At 49.0% G+C, this 18,089-nt stretch overlaps 1 protein-coding gene across 9 annotated transcripts in view; it reads right to left on the bottom strand.

The window, feature by feature from the left end:
* Window positions 1–2,783: 2,783 nt before the first annotated feature.
* Window positions 2,784–18,089, bottom strand: part of FRMD4A (FERM domain containing 4A) — a 359,217-nt gene continuing 343,911 nt past the window's right edge. For 7 of the 9 annotated variants that reach the window (XM_039570496.1, XM_039570495.1, XM_039570497.1 and 4 more), the window contains 7 exons: window positions 17,633–17,861; window positions 16,408–16,464; window positions 15,702–15,939; window positions 15,114–15,278; window positions 12,491–13,350; window positions 10,051–10,147; window positions 2,784–6,548 (listed from right to left, as the gene is read on the bottom strand). In XM_039570496.1, coding sequence (XP_039426430.1) covers window positions 6,446–6,548; window positions 10,051–10,147; window positions 12,491–13,350; window positions 15,114–15,278; window positions 15,702–15,939; window positions 16,408–16,464; window positions 17,633–17,861 — 1,749 coding nt within the window. In that variant the 3' untranslated portion in view covers window positions 2,784–6,445. Of the gene's footprint in view, window positions 6,549–8,266; window positions 8,339–10,050; window positions 10,148–12,490; window positions 13,351–15,113; window positions 15,279–15,701; window positions 15,940–16,407; window positions 16,465–17,632; window positions 17,862–18,089 lie in introns of all 9 variants that reach the window. The other 2 variants (XM_039570494.1, XM_039570491.1) reach the window with 1 other exon arrangement.

An 18,089-nucleotide genomic window follows, 5' to 3' on the forward strand; every position in this document is an offset into this window, starting at 1 on the left:
ACAGGGAGACGATGCTGGGGGATGTTAGCTGGCACAAAGTTTGGTGGAGTATCTTGAAGAAATTCAGGTTTTTCTGGAGACTCTTAGATTCTGAAGTGCCTCTTTGGACACAGGAGATTTTCAGTCTGGAGTGTTTGACCCCCGAGAAAATGTTGAGAGCTTAGAGTTTAGAAGTAATAAAATTAGGCTGATGAGACCTCACTGGCTCTTGGGGAGGGGCCTTTGGGGAGGAGATGGGGATTTGTGGGGAGAAGCTGGGCAGATACCAAGAGCATGGAAGAATTTCATTAGCAGTGGTTTCTGATGATTTTCTTTGCAGTGCTCTGTATAGATACTCTTTGGAGGCATTATTACAACAGGAAACATTTGTAACACCGCAACTTTATCCCTCTCCCCACCCAGACGGTTTCCTGAACTGTTTCTAAATCTTCATCTTGACCTTAGTTTTGAACTCTGTAAATAATTGAGGGACAATATTGTCCCTTGTTCAGAAGAGCTGTAATTTCCCTGGAAGCTGCAGCAAGTGAGTAGCCAGGGGATGGTTTAAGGAGTGTTGTATCGTCTGCTTTAGTGGGAAGCAGATTCCTTAGGGGATCTGTAATAGTGCTAGATGGATTTTTCCTTCCTGCCTTAGAGCTAATTATTGAGGAGAATTTTAATGGTACCCTGAGTGCAGGTTTGAGTGGGGATGCACCTCCTGTAGGGATGTGAATTTGAGGTTGGAATGTCTTAGTCTGCTCAGGTTTTAAAGAATGTAATTTAAGCAATGTGCCTCCTTGCTGACAGTCCCTGAAATACAGCCGCCTTGCTTGAATGAATCCCATGACGGAAAAACTTTATCCCCTTGCAATCCATGGAATGGTGCTGGATGGGGAACCAAGGAGCTGGGAACTACTTTCTCACGGCACATCAGTGTAAGAGTTTCCAGCTGTCCAGCACGTGAGAGCCAGCTCTGGTCCTCGGGGGATGGCAGGCCGGGGGGACACTGTTACAGCAGCTGCTTTTCATCAGCAGTTGGAGGCTCTTTGCAGCTGGATGGCCCCAAATTGCAGCTACCAGACTGTGATCAAATAGTTAATAATGCCTGTTAGCCAAAAAAATCCCAACCCTCAGTCTAGTTTGGGGAGGAGTGGGTGTGGTGCAGCTGTCATACTGCTTGACAGTTTGGGGTTTTTTTGTGAGGAGGGTATGTTTCAGTTTAGCAATTTAGACTTTTCCCTCTGGGCTTTTCCAGATGTTTATTTCTGATAATTCTTGCATTAGGCGGAAATAACTCTGCTGAATCCTAAGACTTTTAGCCTTAGGATGAAGTCATGAGTTTGCCATAGCGGTGTCTGGAGTGGTTTTGGGACTTCAGTGCCCCATGTCATTTGTTGCAGTCCCTGCCCCCTTCCCGAGCCCAGTGGCAGAAGGACCTGTGTGAACTCTCACACTATGCGGTACCTGCCTGACATTGGTATTATTGTGCCTGGTGGTAGTTAAATGCCTTTAATTCCCTGTTTGCTATTTGTGCTGCTGGAAAGGCTCTTAGGGTAGGTGTATGTGGGATCAGTTTGTTTTAATGGAGGAACTGGGTTCCCCTCCTGCTGGCTGCCATAACATCACCACCATCGATCCAGTCTTGCCCAAAGAATGAACCTGGTTGGGATGTAAGTGGCTTCATTTCTCAGGGGGAAGAGAGTGCTCTGACTCCTGGACCCAGGGATGAGAACACAGCGTGGTGCCTTCCCAGAGGGCTGGTGCAAGGTGGGCAGTGCTGGTATCAGATCTGGAGCAGGCTGCCCTGAAAGCTGCTCCTGAGGCGTAGAGCTGGAAGAGGGGCCTGCAGCACTACTGGAGTCACCGGCAAGAAATCTGAGCCCAGGTCCCGGTGTTTGGGGGCTGTCTGAAAATCTTCACTGTGGCTGTTTGGTCCCATCCCAAACCTTCCTGGGCATTTACTGCAGGCAGTGGTTCCCCACTCCGGGAACTCCCTGTGGAGTGGAACTCCTACTCCCTGTGGGATGTGGGGGGATTGGGTGGATGATACAGGAGGTGCTGGGGTGGGAAGAGGCTCCCTGTACAGTGGGAATAAATGGAAGGAGCACGAAGCAATGGTGCTGGGAAGTGTGGGAAGGCCCCATGTGAGACTGTGTGGCTGTTGGAAGCTGCCTGTGGTTTTGGGGGGTGCTGGGTGGCCAAAGGGGTCACTGCTGCCCACAGAGGGGACACCAGTGATGTTAAGTGACGTCCCTAACCCTGTGCGGGGATCACTGCTGCCCTACTGAGCTAGAGCAGCCTCTTGGGTTGGGTTCCCTTGGGAATTCACCAAGCAGGCAGTTCCTTGGAGCATGGGGAATGTGCTGGTGCTGAAGCCTGTCCCACAGTGGTTGGCACTGCTGAAACTGCGTTGCAGCAACTTGGCATCCAATCCATGTAAGTGAGCCTTACTTGTAGTTATTTCAAGTTGTGTGTTGTAACTAAATGTTATTTCTGTGACTTTGCTTCCCACGGTGGTGGGGTATCAGTCACACTCTTTGTCCTCCTGGGCCCCTGGGACCAATGCTTGGGAGAACATGGCACGGAGCGAGCATGAATCTGCTGGGTGCTGAATCCCAAGGGATCTCTAAAGGATGGGCTTTTTTGGGGGAATGCCTAGTGTTCCCTGCAATCAGGCTCCCCGGCAGCCAAGGAGCAGGTCCCTCATGGACACCCTGGCCAGCTGTGCACACATCTGGACGGAGCATCTCTAGCAGTGGTGAGGATGGCCCAGGCTCTGCCCTACCGAAGAGACCACGGCAAGGTTTCATTTTGAAAATGCTTTAATAAGGAAGTGTTGACAACACCGTTTTGCAAAATGTAAAGGTAACTATACAAATTCTTAATACAAAAAGAATAAATTAAAAGCAGATCTTTTTTAATTCTGCAACTTTTTCTACAACATACATATTTTTTTTCCTTGATTACAGTTGAACAGAATCCAGTAAAATCATTTTCCATGCTCTAAAGTCAATTTCAGGAGAGACCTAATTTTTTTTCTTTTTTTTTTTTTCTTTTTTTTAAACTAGAGAGTCCATTTTACACAACTTGTAATAAAACTATTGACATTAATATATATGTAAAACTTTACATCTAGTTAACTAAGCAGTAACTGGTCATCTGATAGCACCTGAATGGGGATCGGCTATGCCTGAAACTAAAACTAATACAGAGTGAAAACAAATTGGACTGTTTCAACATTTTCAACACTCGACTGCATATAATATCATTTAAAAATAAACCCTGCCTCCCAGCACGGCCCCGTGCAGGGACCGTCCCCTGGCTCCTGCCCACACAGAGGGAGTGTCAGACACGGAGATTGAACGCGGTTGTGGCTTTATGGCAGATGGAGCCTTGAAAAATAAAAAAGTAAAGGAGGGGTTAAGTTGGTAGTCAAGTGCTTGTCTATAATAGCTATGTATATACCCCTCCATGTTATACTTAAATATGTTAATCTCATATGATTAACATTTTATGTACATTTGTGTTTAATTGAATTGAGCTAAACAGTAAAACCTGTTTTACTTAATCTGTCTTTACTACCAGACTGGCTGCTCACATGTGCCTTGATTGCAAACCAGAAAAGCAGAACACAAAGCAAAACTCAATCCGTTTCTAGAAAGCTTTTTTGCCACTCCAGCCTGTTTGCAATTCAGGCTAAACATTTTTATTTTTCCCCCCTAATTTCAGGGCTGCCACCTTTTAACCTTTGCTGCAAAACTGCAGAGCTGGTCTTGGAGGAATTAATGTTTCTTCCTGTAGTGCCCAGAGGCCTCATAGTGCCGCTGTTGTTGAATTCTTTTTAATTAAAAGAAGGTACACAGAAAAAAAAAAAAACCAAACCCAAACCACTTACCAGGGAAATTAAAAAGAAAACAGACAGTTGCTCAGAGCCCCTAAAAATCCTTGGGCTAAATTATTCTCTGTAGCTTAATTTGGTCCTTATTTAATCCTTTCACTTTAGCTACCAAATCTTATCAGTAAATGTCATTAATCAGTACTATCTCTTATCCAGCTAAAAATCCAATTAGGAACTTGAAATAATTCCCATGTTAAAGACCCCAAAGCACAAAGAGATGGTGAAAACAGCATTTTGCATGTTCAGATAAAGGCTGCAATCTCACCACTGGCTGTTCTTCCAGAATTGAAAGTAAGGCTTCGATTACTGTCACAGTGCATTGCACTCCCGGGTGATGCTTCAGGGAGGCCCAGAAGCACAAGGTTTGTGTGGCCACCTTTGTAAACCCTTTGCCAGTGTTTTTGTTGGTTTTTTTCAGAGGGAAAATTCATTTATGCTTCATGTGTAAACATGAGTTTCCTTATTGTAGAATTAGGGAGGGGTTTGTCTTGGAAGTGACATCATCTGGTGCCAACCCCTGCCATGGGCAGGGACACCTTCCACTGGACCAGGTTGCTCAGAGCCCCTGGCCTCCTGCCCCATCCAATCCTAGCTCTGCCACAGATTTCCCCGGACAAATGACAGCCTTTCTGTCCGTTGCTGCCTCATCTCCGCAAGGCCACCTCCCCACCTCGCCAGTGATGCCAGGCAGCAGCGCAGGGAACCGAAGCCAACACTTCTGGAGTGAGCTGCAGGAAGGAATTGGCATGAGCCGCTTGCATTAATGTTTAGAAACCCCATCATTTTTCAAAGCCTAATTACACAGAACCCATTCTCTTTTAAAGCCTGGAATGCAGTTTTCCAGCAACCTTAATACCAAAAGGTGTGGCAGCCCCCCAAGTTGCAGTGTTTAATTTGAAACGTCTCGCTCTACTTTGTCTGGTAGATGCTGTTGTTATTCTTGGAACACACACACACACGCACGCACACTCACACTATTTTTTTTTCCTTTTTCCTTAAACTAAAGCTAACTTCAGTTTCTGCTTTTCACAAAGTAACCCCCTCCAGCCGTTTCTTTTAATGCCTTTCCCATAGGAAATCATCGTTTGCACGCATCAACAGGGGAAGGCTGGGCGCCCACCCCCATTGAGTGGCAATAAAAACAGCATAGCACCGCAGTGAAGACTAAGACGTGCCAGCTTCAACATCCACCTAGATTGTGCACTTGTTCGTTACAAAAGTGTCTTTGAGGCCTTTGAAAGCTCCATGGCTTGACATGTATAAAGCATTGCTCTAAAGTATGTGTAAACTTGCAGCTCCTTCCAGGCCGCGCTCGTGCGACTCCGTTTGGTGTCCACAGGCAGCTCTCGCTTGTGTCCGACGCTTGCTCGGTCGCTTCTCTTTCTCTCTGGCAAGGGGAAGATTTGCCTGTCTGCTGGTTGTCCAACCCTGCTCCAGGAGCCTTCCCGCTTCCCGACAGACCGGTTCTCCCACATGGCAGCGCACGGGTGACGAGCCCTTTGCTACACTGGTGCTAATGAAGGGAAGAGGAGTGGAACCGATATGTGATCGCAGCTTGGCTGTGTCAGGTCGATTGCGATGTGCTTTCCCTTGGATTTCACTTTAACGCTTTGTGCAGAAATAGATTCAAATTTATTGGCTGTATCTGTTTGTGGAAAGGTTTTTTTGGTAATTTTTATCTGTATCAAAACAACCAATACAATCCCAACCTCTCCATGTACTGGTGGGCACTTTGTGCCAGCCACAGAGATGCTGTGAGTGCAGTACTTGGCTCTGCTGTAGGTAATGCCTTTGTAAACCTTGTCTGTCCAGTTCAACAGTGGCTTGCAGACAGTGATGCTGTGATACCAGCCCAGACCTCGGGTGTGTCTGCAGCACAGGGGGTTGGTTTGCTTGCGTGTAGGTGGACTCCAAGCGAAGAAGGAAATGCCATTTTGCAGGGGGTGGTCGTGCCTGCCATTGAGTTAAAGAAGGGAGATGTTCTTGTAGCTAGAACTTGCTGAGCACACTCATCCTGCCAACAGTGGTGCGGCGATCTTTGGCAGTGCTGACCTGATTGTGAGACTGACACATCTCTGAAGTGGTGGGATTTTGCTGTTTCAGAACAGATGCATTTTCAGGATGATGGTCTCCATTTCTCAGCCTCTGTCCTATTCCCACCCCCTTTAAAACTAATGCTGTTGGCTTCATCTCGCAGGTCATGGAACTCTTACTGCTGTTATGTGCTGTGCAACGCTAATCTTTGATATGAGCCTTGAAAGGCTTCATTGTTTCAAAGGAAAACCAACTTTGAAACTGACTCTTCAGATGGCTGCCCCTCTCCACCCGCTGCCCCGGGGCCGTGGGAGGGACGGGCACCCGTCTGGCAATGGGATGTGCTGCGCTCTGTTCCTGTCCTGGTGGGTGTCTCAGGGCCAGTGTTCCATAGATGTTGTCTTGAATTGCATCGTGAAAAAAGTGCTTAGAGTTGAAGCTGGTGCTGCGTGACAGTGCATCTGGGTAAGGCAAATGAGAGGCAGTGAGGTGATCTCAGAATGGCATTGATGTGATTAACTTGAGGTCAGGGGTTCACACTAGAGTCCCGGGCTTGGCTTTTTCCTGCCCATACCACTGGACATCTGCTAATTCTGGATAGAGGGGAGAATCCAGGAAACAGCTATCATTGTAGTTCCTGCAGGAGAAAGGAAACTTTGTTAGGACAGTGAGTGCTCCTGGGAAGTTCAACCTGAGCATAAAACATTGTATTATGGGTGGAGAGGAATGCAGGATATTCACAGACCCCACTGCACTCTGCTGTGTCTTCTTCCCCCCTGCCCTGGGTACAGCAGCACTGCTGTGCCTCTGCCCTGCCTGAGGGCTCTGCACAGTCTGAGGGCTCTGCCTGCTGTCTGGCTTGGTAGTAAGTTGGGATAGAGATTTTTCCATAGGATGCTCTCCAAGGAGCAAGTCCTTAGAGCAGCTCTCTCAGCCATAGGCTGTATCACCCAGTGGGAATGTGGAAGGAGGAGGGTGGTGGCACTTTCTTGTAGCACTTCTTCTCTGGGCAGAGCCTTGTGCATCACTGAGCAATCCCAGAGTTACGTGGCTTTCCAGGGATGAACCAGGAAGGGCCTAGTGAGACCATGCCAGGTCTGATGTGGAAAGGACTGTGTTCTGTTGCAGTAGCTTAGTACTCATCTCAGGGTAGCTCTGACAAGCTACTGCTTCTTTTGCTGCCTTTTTCTTTGCCTGTACTGAGCAGATGAGATAATTCATGAGAATTTTCTTTGCTATTTACATTAAGAGCTCCAACCAGGGTCAGCTCCTGGCTTAGGTTGCAGAGCTTCTTGCCAGAGGAAAACACTCAGGTCAAAATCTGGATCTTTTGAAAAGTGATTGCTCTATTTGTGCCATCACAGCCAGAATTGATGTCTGTCCCTCACACTTTGATTTGAACCGACTTCCAAACTAGAGATTGTTTTGAGGCCAAAAGCAGGAGATGCACATTTTTTCTGTTTACTGAGGGATTCCTACTCCTTCCTACACTCCCTCCCCACCTCACAGGACTGATCTCACATGTGATACAGTTCCTGCTTCCTCTGCCCTGTTTTCCACCTGACTTCCCTGGGACTGGGGTCTGAGAGGAACCTGAGCAAGGGCATCGCTATTTGCATGTTAAAGAGCCTTTTGTTTCCCAGCTCTGTGCTGTAGCACAGAGGTTTATGGGGGTATCTCTAGAAAGCTGGGCTTGAAACACTTGACAGATGCCAGCTGTGAATGGTTGTAGATTCAAATGAGAGTGTCAGACAGCGACGGCAGTTTAATTAAAACAGAAATACTCTGAGGGTTTTTTGTTCCCTTCACTCTTCCCCCTCTGTCTTCCCACCGGAACAGCACCAGGGTTGCTTTTCATTCCATAAAACCTCTCTGCTGGTGCGGCTGCTGCAAACAGCCTCAGTTCTGCAGCAGGGAGGGAAGAGGAAAGGGTGATGGAGCTGTGGCTGGAGCGAGGCCGGGAGCTCTGGCCAGGTCCTTCAAGCTTACCCAAGCTCATGTCCCCACCACGCTGCTCCCAGACTGTTCCCACAGCACTCTGCCCACACTGCTTTCAGTTGTCCCAAGCCACAGATTTGTTGCCCCCCTCCCCGCTCTCTCTGCCCATTCAGCCTCTGCAGGGACACAGAGCAGGCTGGCCCCAAGTCCCTTTCACAGGGCAAAGGCAGAGACTCGCTGAAAAGGCACAGAAAGGGCTTTGAATGCTCCCAGGCACTGAGGGAAGCCTTGCTGGCAGCCAAGCGGGCTCACAGCTGAAGGGCTGCTCCGGCAGGACAGCAGGAGGCCGGGCACTCGCACTGTGCTCTCGGACTGTGGGGCAGAAGGAGGAAAGAACAAAACGTTCCCTTACTATACCTCTATTCATCAGTACTTTGGTGGGTTGGAGACTGAGACTCATCCATAGTGGGTGAGTTGTCTGTTGCTTCTCTGAACAAAGGAGAGCAAAAAAGGAGGAAAGAGGAGAGAGGAAATGTTAAAGAAAAGAAGTGACACAGACATTGTTATGAGCTTATTAATCCAGTGGGGAAACAAGTTGATGAATCATCTTTAGAAAAAGTTAGTGACACAAAAACATGTTGGGGAGAACTGTCAATCTGTTGAGTCGTGCTGGGTGGGCACAGCTGCTCCTGCAGTGAGGGAATCTGTGTTGTGCATCCAATGGCAGACTGCATCCACTCCTGTATTTATATACATACACCTTGGGTGCTATGCCCAGGCACAAAAAAAGTGCTGATTTGTCTCCAATTCTTTCTGCACTGGTTGTTGGTGCAGGGCCTAAACTATAAGTCCAGCTAACTTCACTTTCACCAGCTGAGAATTTGGCTTGATGTATTTTTGCTGTGAGAGACAAAGTGCCGGGCTTATCTTGTATGGAAAAATAAGAAAAGCTGGGATTATCCAAACAGATGTCTCAGCTGGCTGCTCACCAGTTTTGATTCTGATCATCATCAAGATATTTAGAAGAATTAGGATTGGATGGAGACTGAGACTAAAATTTGAGTTTCGACTCAAACTCTTAATAGTGGAAATTTCTGTGTATGATAAAGGTAGGTACCTTTTGCCTATCTTGCTATCCCTTGACTTTTTCTGAAATGAGACCAAGAACATTCTCCTGTTTTAAAGCTGGAAGCACATGCAAAGACCATGTGAGGCTGGATGTCAAATGTGTGAATTTAAAATCCAGGTAAACCTAAGCGATTGTGGTTATGGTTCTCCTCATCTCCTATTTAAAGTGCAGTCACAAGCAGGGCTGGAGTAAAACCAGAGGTCAAACCTGGTCATAGGTGACCAGGGTAATTACAGGGCAGGAGATTTTCCAGTGGCTGCACAGTGAAATGTTTTCAAAGGACTAGGGTATTTTGAGGACTGTAGTGTCAGATCTAGCTGATCTCACCAAAATCTCATCCCCTAATCTGGGATGTGCTGCGTTAGATGGGATCTGGAAGTGACCTTTATTTCACATGGCAGGACAGAATTGCTGGACAGAGATTGCTAGAGAATACCCATGGGAGCTTACAAAAGGTTGTTTATTTACTCCTGGAACTCCCTGCCTTGTAAAGGTGTGCCAAAGAACCCAATTACTGTATTTACATGAGTAATGGCTACCTATGTGTAATGCCTCCCTTCACACTCTGGTGAAGCACTTTCATGTTAGTGGTAGCTGAAAAAAGTTGCACTTAATAGTCATGCAGACACACTGCTGGGGAAAACTGAGCAGAAAAATGAGGTTGCTGCACACACAGGTATGGCAGGCACTGAACCTTGTCTTTGCACAAGGTTTTGGTGTGGACAGTCAGTGTGATAGCTGCTGAAAAAGAAACATCAGCTATTTCAACATATGAAGATTGGAGGAAGGAGATTGTCCAAGCAGGAGGAACCTGCAAGGCTTCTTTCCCTGTCAGTCTGACACTGCTTGGAGCATTGCTGCTGGGTGTGGATGGCTCGGCCATGTCTTGGTCAGCCTAAACCAGAGCTCCACCCCCACAAGAGCACAGGTGGGAGACTGGAAGTGCTCCGTGCAGATATAGGCGATAGAGCACTGGGGAAACATTCCCCATAGCTGTGCTTGTGTGTGGGGCGCTTTTTCTCAGCAGCACTGAGTGAGGTGGATTCTCTAACCTGTCCCCACAGACACTCACCCAGTCTGCCATGTGAGAATGTGGTGGGGACTGCCCGGCGGCGTGGCTGCGAGCTCGCTTGACGGCGTGGAACTCCTCTGGCTGTGAGGTAAGGCAGCTGGAAAACAACCAAGGGTGGAGGAAAACGACTGGTGAGGTGAGAACGCAAAGGTCAGGGGTGGTTCAGAAGCATCAGCTGGTCAGACCAGCAGAAACACGTCTGGCTGTGAGGAAACACAGCCTGGGACAGGCCTCGCCCTGTTCCTGGGTGATTGTGCCTGGACGCGGCACAGGAGCACAGCCTCTGCTGACACTGCTGCAAGTCACGGGCTGGATGTGGCCTCAGCTCTGCAGGAACACAGCCTCCAGCTGAATACAGCCACCCAGACTCTCCTGATCCTGCCTGGGACACACCATGCTTCTCCCAGCACAGAAGCTTGGTTGCTGCTGCCTGGACTCCATGGGTCCTGAACTGGAGGAGCTCAGCCTGCCAGGCTCAGCCTCCTGCTTCCAGGGCTGGTGGGAGATGCTTTGTGTCCCTAGGAGCCAGGGCTGGCAGTGGTGAGAGCCTGGACAAGTACACTGGTCATGTGCTAAGGAGGAAGACAGCTCTGAAGATTTCAAAAGATACAACTTCCTTTCACTGTGCATTTGTAAAAAATGCTTGGCTTTGTTGAACGAAGACAGAAGTAATCTGGACTAAAAATGGGAAGTGGTTCTTGGGGGAATTTCCCTGGTGAGGGTCCAGCAAATAAATCCACCTGACCAACCTTTCCTCTTCCTCAAGTCCATACAGTGTTGACCCTCTGGATTTAATACATGCCTAGGAGTCTGATCCTCTTTGAAGGACAGTATGCAGCCCAATAGACCTATCAGATAGGACTGATCAGCTGAAATTATGGAGGCTTCTACCTGGCACCCCTCTCTGCTGTTAAATTCTTTAGCTGCTGCCAAATGACACTTAAAGGGAAAACCAAATTTTAATTTGCTTCTTGGAGCTGACAGCTCCTGAGGTCAGTATCCTCCCACAGCTGTGACTGGGAACAGACTCTGAACACAAAACCAATCTATGCTGCCAACTGGTCAGGCCATGCTGTGATTACTGAGCACACTTGTGCTGCACAGGTATCACATTTAGGTTTAAAGACCCAGCTGAGTGGGGGAATAGACTGAATGACAGTGATTTTTATGTGCTCTCACCCCAAAGCCACAATTTTCCTGAACTGGTACCATTTCCAAGGCCAACCAAAAGCTTTCCAGTGTTCAAGCATTTTCTCTTGCTGCATGGAACATAATACCCATTAACCAAAGGGAGGAAGACAGATTTTCATAGGGAGACATGGGATGGTTCTAGCAGCTACTCAGTTGTGTCGTGGTCCACACCTGATTCTCCTGTGAGTGTTGGCATCACACATAAATCAGCCTCTTCTTGGGCAGCTGTTGGTGGCCCATGAGGAGCCTGTGTCAAACCATCTCTGACTCCATGCTGGAGTTGGCAGCGAGTGCAGGGCCCCACTTCTGCCAGCGTGGTGGTCACCATGGACTGGACACCATGCTGGGATGGCAGAAGGCCAGCAGCCAGCATGGTTGGACAATGCACTGGTCTGCCTGGGAGGCAGTGACAAGTGAGGCCAGAGCAATGGTGTCTCCCATGCTGAGGCATGTGGCTCAGGTTTTTAGCAAGTCCTTGATCTGTCCACACTGGCTGGACAAGCAGTGACTGATGGCCAGTAAATATTTAACCTTGGTCTGGTTCAAAGCACATTGTGGCCTTCTCAGTGTAATGAATTTGACTGTTTTTTTACCATTTAATATTAACAGCACAGAGGAGTGCAAAGCTCTGTACATGACACAGAGGCATAACACTGCACAAACTTCAGCACTCTGAATTTCAGGGTATTATCAGCAGAGTTATTGGAGCTGCATGGGAAAACCAAGTCTCAGCAGTGCACAAAGATGTCATTGCTCAAACGTTTTTGTGGGGGGTGGAGGGGCTGGCATGCCCCACTTCACCTTTCTCATGCTTTTGGTGTTTCAGTGAGGACATACATTCTCCTAGTCTGTGCTGAACCCCTGCTTGCTTCATCTCTCCCCTCGCTGTGATTATGAGTAGTGATGGTCCCTGTGGTTTTGTCACCTTCAGCCTCTAGTGCCATCACCCAAAACCCAACTGCACTCTGATGAAAGACCTGACAATAACCGGGCTTTGGTCTCTCTCTGTCTTTTGAGCGCATCATTGAGAAGTGATGATTTCCATGGAAAAACATTCCCACTTGATGAATGTCTTGGACAAGGCCTTCTCCCCAGTGTTACACCTCCAGGCTTGGTGAGCAGTGTCTGAAGGCCAGATAATGTGCTGTGGTCTGGCACTGCTCTCCAGCTGGGGTGTAATGCCTAGCACAAATCCAGGCTGAATGAGGCTGCCATCCTTCCCGCCCCTCTGCCTGGGCCTGGCTCTTACCTGATGTTGCTTTACACATCTGAGGCATTCTCGTGACCCGGCTGTGTGCCACAAAGGTGCTTTGAGAAGATGTGCTGTACTGGGAGCTGCTGTCTGAGGAGGTGGAGCTCGTGTGCGAGAGGCGGCTGTGCTCCTTGTGGGAAGCCGTGGACCGCTGGTACCAGAGCCGCAGCTCGTCCGACACCGCAGTCCTACCCGAGCCTTTCTCATGGCCCTCCCTGCCCAGAGATGGAGTCCTTATGATCTGGGAGCGGGACGGGGTGAGCCTGACCGAGTCCACTTCATCCCCGTGCCAGTTCTCCTTGAACATCCCCCCCGCTGTGTAGGAGTTGGAGGTTTTGAATTGTGCTTTCACGCTGTAGTGTCCCTCCTGGTCGTTCTCCAGGCTCCTCACCACCACGGGCGTGGAGCTGCCCTCAATGTACAGGGGATATTCTTTGATCCTGTACTGGGAGGAGGGTTGGCTCTGGCTGTGCAGGTAGACACGATGGTGTCCCGTCCCGTTCCTCGCAGCCAGGTTGGGCATACTCCCTGAATTGGAAGAGACCAGGTTGCCTGCTGATTTGTGCCTTTGCCTCTGCCGTTCTCTGGCTTTCGACGGGGAATCCTCTGCCAGGGTGGAGTAGTTGGGGTTCATCTGAGCAGGGTAGTAGTGCTCCGAGCTGGAATGGCTGGTGCAGGAAGAGCAGTCGTCCATGGGGTCAGAGCCATTACTGCTACGAGTCCCTGGGGTGTAGAAATCAGGGCTCCCTGTCTCATTTTCTGAGCCGAGGAGCTTTCCTTGTGACTCCAAACTGGAGCTCCGGTGTCTAAAGTGCTGAGCTAAGCTGTGCAGTCTGGTTGGGCTGATATCTACTGACCTGCAGGTACCAGGAAACAAAACAGGCTGTAAGTCAACAGGTTCAGTCATTCTCCATCCCTGTCTGTACACACAGCCAGCAAAGGAATCTGAGGGCATTGGAAACCTGAACCCTTTGAGCACTGCTTGGGGCTGCTCCCTGCAATGCAATCTGCTTCCCTGCTGCAGGGCTTGAGGTGATTGAGGTGTTCCTGTTCTTCTCCAGTTCCTTGGTGGTGACATTCAGTCTACAGCACCATGAGGGACATAAATCCCTGCCCAACCCACTTCCTCTGTGGTTCCCACCCTGGGAAAAGCCCAGTCTGAAGGGTAAAGTCTGGGAACCTCAAGCCCTGGCTTTGATGGTTGATCTCTCTCATGGCAGAGCTGTTTGGATCAGCATCATCCCTTTGCTACCACCTTCACCTTGTGCCACCCTGCAAATCCGAAAACCTCACAGGCCACAAAGGTGGTGTGATTCCCTTGCAAGTGGCCCATGAAAGTCCTGCATGGGTACAATCCACCTGATGAGAGACAGACAGACTGCCCATACTTAGGCCTGAATGTTGTGATTTCTCCACTGGCCATTGAAAAAGTCACCCCTTGTCAAGCAGCTTGGTGTTACTGGGGCCCAGCCATGGGTAGCGCGTGCAGGACTCTTACTGGTGACAACCCTTCAGGCAACCACCCCAAATCACAGTTTACAAGGCTTGATTCATGGCCAAGTCTGGGAGGTCTCTATTCACCCTGTTTGAAGAGCTCCACCCATCCATTCAAGGAGCAGAAACACATCTACGTGATGGATGGCTAAGGCCAGGGCATGCAGCTCATGAATAAGCTACAGACTCAGCAATGGTTGTTTCAAACACCCAAATGGCCCCTACCCAGTCAAGGCCCATTCTCAAGCTCTGTGCCAGACTCATATCTCATACAGCTTGGCTCCAGCATTAACAGACATTGCACCTTTGTAAGGTACCCTCAAGCCAAAAGTTTGTAACAAACTTAACCCAGGGCTTTAATGCCTTGTATTGTCTCTGCCCAAGGCTGATGTGTTGCATGACTCTTGATTTATTCTGAGCTAAATGATGGTAGCACTTCCCCTTAGGGCAGGATACCGACCAGCACACAGCTCTGGCTCAGCTCTGCTCTCTGCAGTGTCCATGGAGTTTGCCACAAAAGCAAAAGCGCAATGAAGCTGAACAGTTTGTAAAAACCCTGCTGAAAATTGCAGTCAACTTTGGGCCCATATATCAAATCACCTCCCTTTTACACACTTTAGCTCTTTCCTCTGTCAACCCTGGGCTAAATTCCACTGCCACCTGGGTCCCCGGCTGGATTGCTTTATACAGGCTCTTGATCTCCCTGTAACATCACACACCTACAAACATTTTATCCATGAGGGAAAGTTAGCACTATTCAACATTTTGTATCAGACAGGAAGCAACATGGAGGAATTTACTGCAGAATTTAGCAGTAGCACTACATGCATTTTAAAAGTGGCTTGTAGAGCCTATAAACAGTCCGAGATGAAAGGTCCCAGCAGAAGAAAAGCTTGATCACTTCAGGGGAGGGATGAGGGGCAGAATTGTATTTATCTGAAGGGATTTCATGATGTCACTTCAGGAGAGATTCTCTACTGGCATGAGCACATGAGCCTCTTATGTGAACAGGAATGCTTTGTGTCCTTTCCTGAACTGGAAATTAATTCATACCCTGAGGGAAGGATAAAGCAAGGAAAATTTATTTCAGGGTAATCAAGGTGAAACTGGAGCTGGGAAGACTTACCGCGTGGAGTGGACGTAGTGCGGACTGCGTACCCGTAGATCTGGCGTTGACGGCATGCTGGACTGGGAATTCCAGTGGGGAAGGCTCCGGATGGGGCTGTTCTGCAGTGAGCTGCTCCCTCCTGCCTCGGCACAGCTCCCAGTGCTGGGGAACCGCTTGTGACTGCTGAAGAGGAAACACCCTGCTTCAGCTCTCCCACAGGAATTTGGGCAAGTGCCTCCCGTGCATCTTTCCAGATCTCAGGCACATGCCTGGGATCTTGTGGGGATGAGTGGGAGTTGGGTCAGCTGCTGCTCTGAGCTTGTGTCCCAGCGCTTGTGCTTCTACAGTGACAGAGGTCAAAGCCAAGCCCTGTCAAAGCCCTCAGATGATCCACCATCCTTCCCTTCTACATGTTTTGTAGAATAACACTGAGATACCAAACAGCAATCATGTGGCTGTAGCCTATTTTTATGACCTGGATATTGGCCAAAACACTTAGAAGTCTTTTAGTAAGGGACAGCTTTGTAAATTTTGAAAGGGCTCCCATCTGTCCCTCCTGAAAGCAGAGAGTATCTCTGTGATAGAGCTTCAAGAGAGCTGGCTCACCTGGAATGGCTGTGCGAGGAGCGTTTCTTGACCTTCTCATAGGGCTCATCCAGGGATGACTCGCTCCACATCTTGGGTTTGATGGGGGACTTGTCGTAGTCGTTGCGGTGGAAATGCATCTGGCGGAGCCCTTCCAGCGACTGCGGCGGGGGTGGCCGGTTGTGCAGCGGCGGCCGGGGCGGGAGGCCTTTGTGTGGGGACTGCAGAGGGGAGATTGTGCTGGTGACCTGAGAGTCCTCTGTGAAGAGAAGGGAGAGAGGTGATGGCTGTGTGACACCTCCAATGGCAGCACAACCCCAAGAGACACCATCACACCTCCAGAGCCTGCTTCCTTATCCCAATTCCCCTGGCTGTGTTCAGGGGCAACCTGAAGAGCTCACTTTCAGAAGGGCACTGGCTTGACATTCCCATTTTGGGAGAGAATGGCCAGCAAGAGTGTGTGATGCATTAAAACAACTGAAACGTAAGGGAAAACAAGGGGGCATTCTAGGACTGTCCTTTGAGATAATTCAGAGTGATAACCAGAGCAATACTCAGTGCTCCAGGCCTGAAGCCTGACTACAAGATAGAGTCAGGGGAAACCAAGCGTTTTTGCTCCTGGGATCTATCAGTGGACTATTACACAGAGCAGTAATTCTATTTGGAGTGTCAATCAGGAGTTCACACATCCCTCCCTGCTCTCTAGAACATACAGCAGCCAACATACCATCCTCGAGAACAAGGGCATCTGAAAGGGAGCTGTCTTCACTGGCAATGTTTCCTTCTGAAGAGAAGAAAATACAGAGATGGTCAGATGGTCCCAAGAATTGCAGTGACTGAGTGCTGAACTGCACCATGATCTTTGACCACTGAGTCTTAGCCTTAAGCAGTCACCCACACCTTCCTCCTCACAGAGCAAAAGGCAAAATTCCTATGAACAACTGACTCAGCCCACACTCACTCTGGGAGGGCAGAGCTGCAGGTTGGGTCTCTCAGTAGCAGGCTGAGAGAGGAGCTGCTAACTCTTTTCAATAATTGGGGATTAAGACTGAATCTTAATTGGGGATTAAGACTGAGAGCCAAGATCCCCAGAGGATGCACACTGGCACAGTGCCATTAGCGAGATTCACATCTTGGCCCTTAAAGACTCTGGGTTCGATCCACCTTCTTAAAATGATCATCTTGTTGCTAACTAAAGGCTCACTCTAAGTACCAGTTCTGTGGAATTCAAGGAAATGTTTTCTGAGCATCCTCTGCAGCAGCAGGAAAAGCTCTCAGGTTCTTGGCATGCAGATGTTAGAGCTGCCTCCCCCAGCCTGTGTCCTCATGGCTGTCTGTTATCCCTGACTGAGGTGCAATTTGGTACCCAGATCACAAATACAGCAGCTCTAATCTCAGTTCCTGCCACAAAGTCACAGAGAAAAGCTCTGCAAGACAAAGGGAAAGGGAAAAATCCTCAAGGGAGAAAGAACCACGGCAGAAAGTTAATAGATTTCACGAAAAACCAATCAACAATCCAATAAACCATAAAGTGCCCTGAGAATTACATTGTAAAAAAAAAAAAAAAGAAAAAGAAAAGAAATATTTGAACACAGCAATGACACTGCTCCCACTTTGATTTTACAGATGCCTTTGAGCTAGAGAGCTCACCCCAATCTGCTAACATTAATTACATTTGTACAGCACTGCTCTGGAGGAGATGCCAAGAGAGCGATTTCATAGGTGAAGAACAAAGGAGTCACAGCCTGCTCTGCTGACATCCTGATCATCCACAGCACAACACAGCTTTGCTGCTGTGACTCAGCACATCCCTAATGCACAGCACCCTCTGACAGCACCCCTGCAGTCCTCCAGGCAGGACAGGGAAGAGGAGGGAGGGGAAATTTGGTAAGAATTTTGCTCCCTGCCCTCACAGACCCTCCCTGACGCTGTGGGCACTAAGCCCCCCTTACCATCTATGATCAGGGAGGCTCTCTGGGTTGGCTTCTTCCCAGATTTGATGCGATACTCGTTGATGGCATTCTCGATCTCCTGCAGTTTCTTCAGGGCGTTCAGGTAGGATGTCTTCCTCTGCTTCTTCAGCTTTTTGCTGACATTCGGGTCGCTCGCCAGGCGCCGCGCAGCCTCCGTGATCTGGGACTGAATGGCAAATTCCCTCTCCAGGCGCTCCAGCTCTGCCTCCTGGCGAAGGCAAGTGGATTCTGGTTACCACCAAACTCCCCAAGCCCAGCTACGTGGAAGCTCTCCTGAACCTGACCAGTGGCCTCCAACTAAGGCTCTCCATCAGCAAAGCAACCACAATCATGTTGCTGCCCTCAGGGCCTCCCTGAGCATACCCATCTCACCTTCACCTGCTCACACGAGTGCCTGGAAGCACAGCTGGTGGAAGGGATGATCCATACAAGGCTG

This window comes from Corvus cornix, chromosome 1A, assembly GCF_000738735.6.
Source record: "Corvus cornix cornix isolate S_Up_H32 chromosome 1A, ASM73873v5, whole genome shotgun sequence".
NCBI lineage: Eukaryota > Metazoa > Chordata > Aves > Passeriformes > Corvidae > Corvus > Corvus cornix.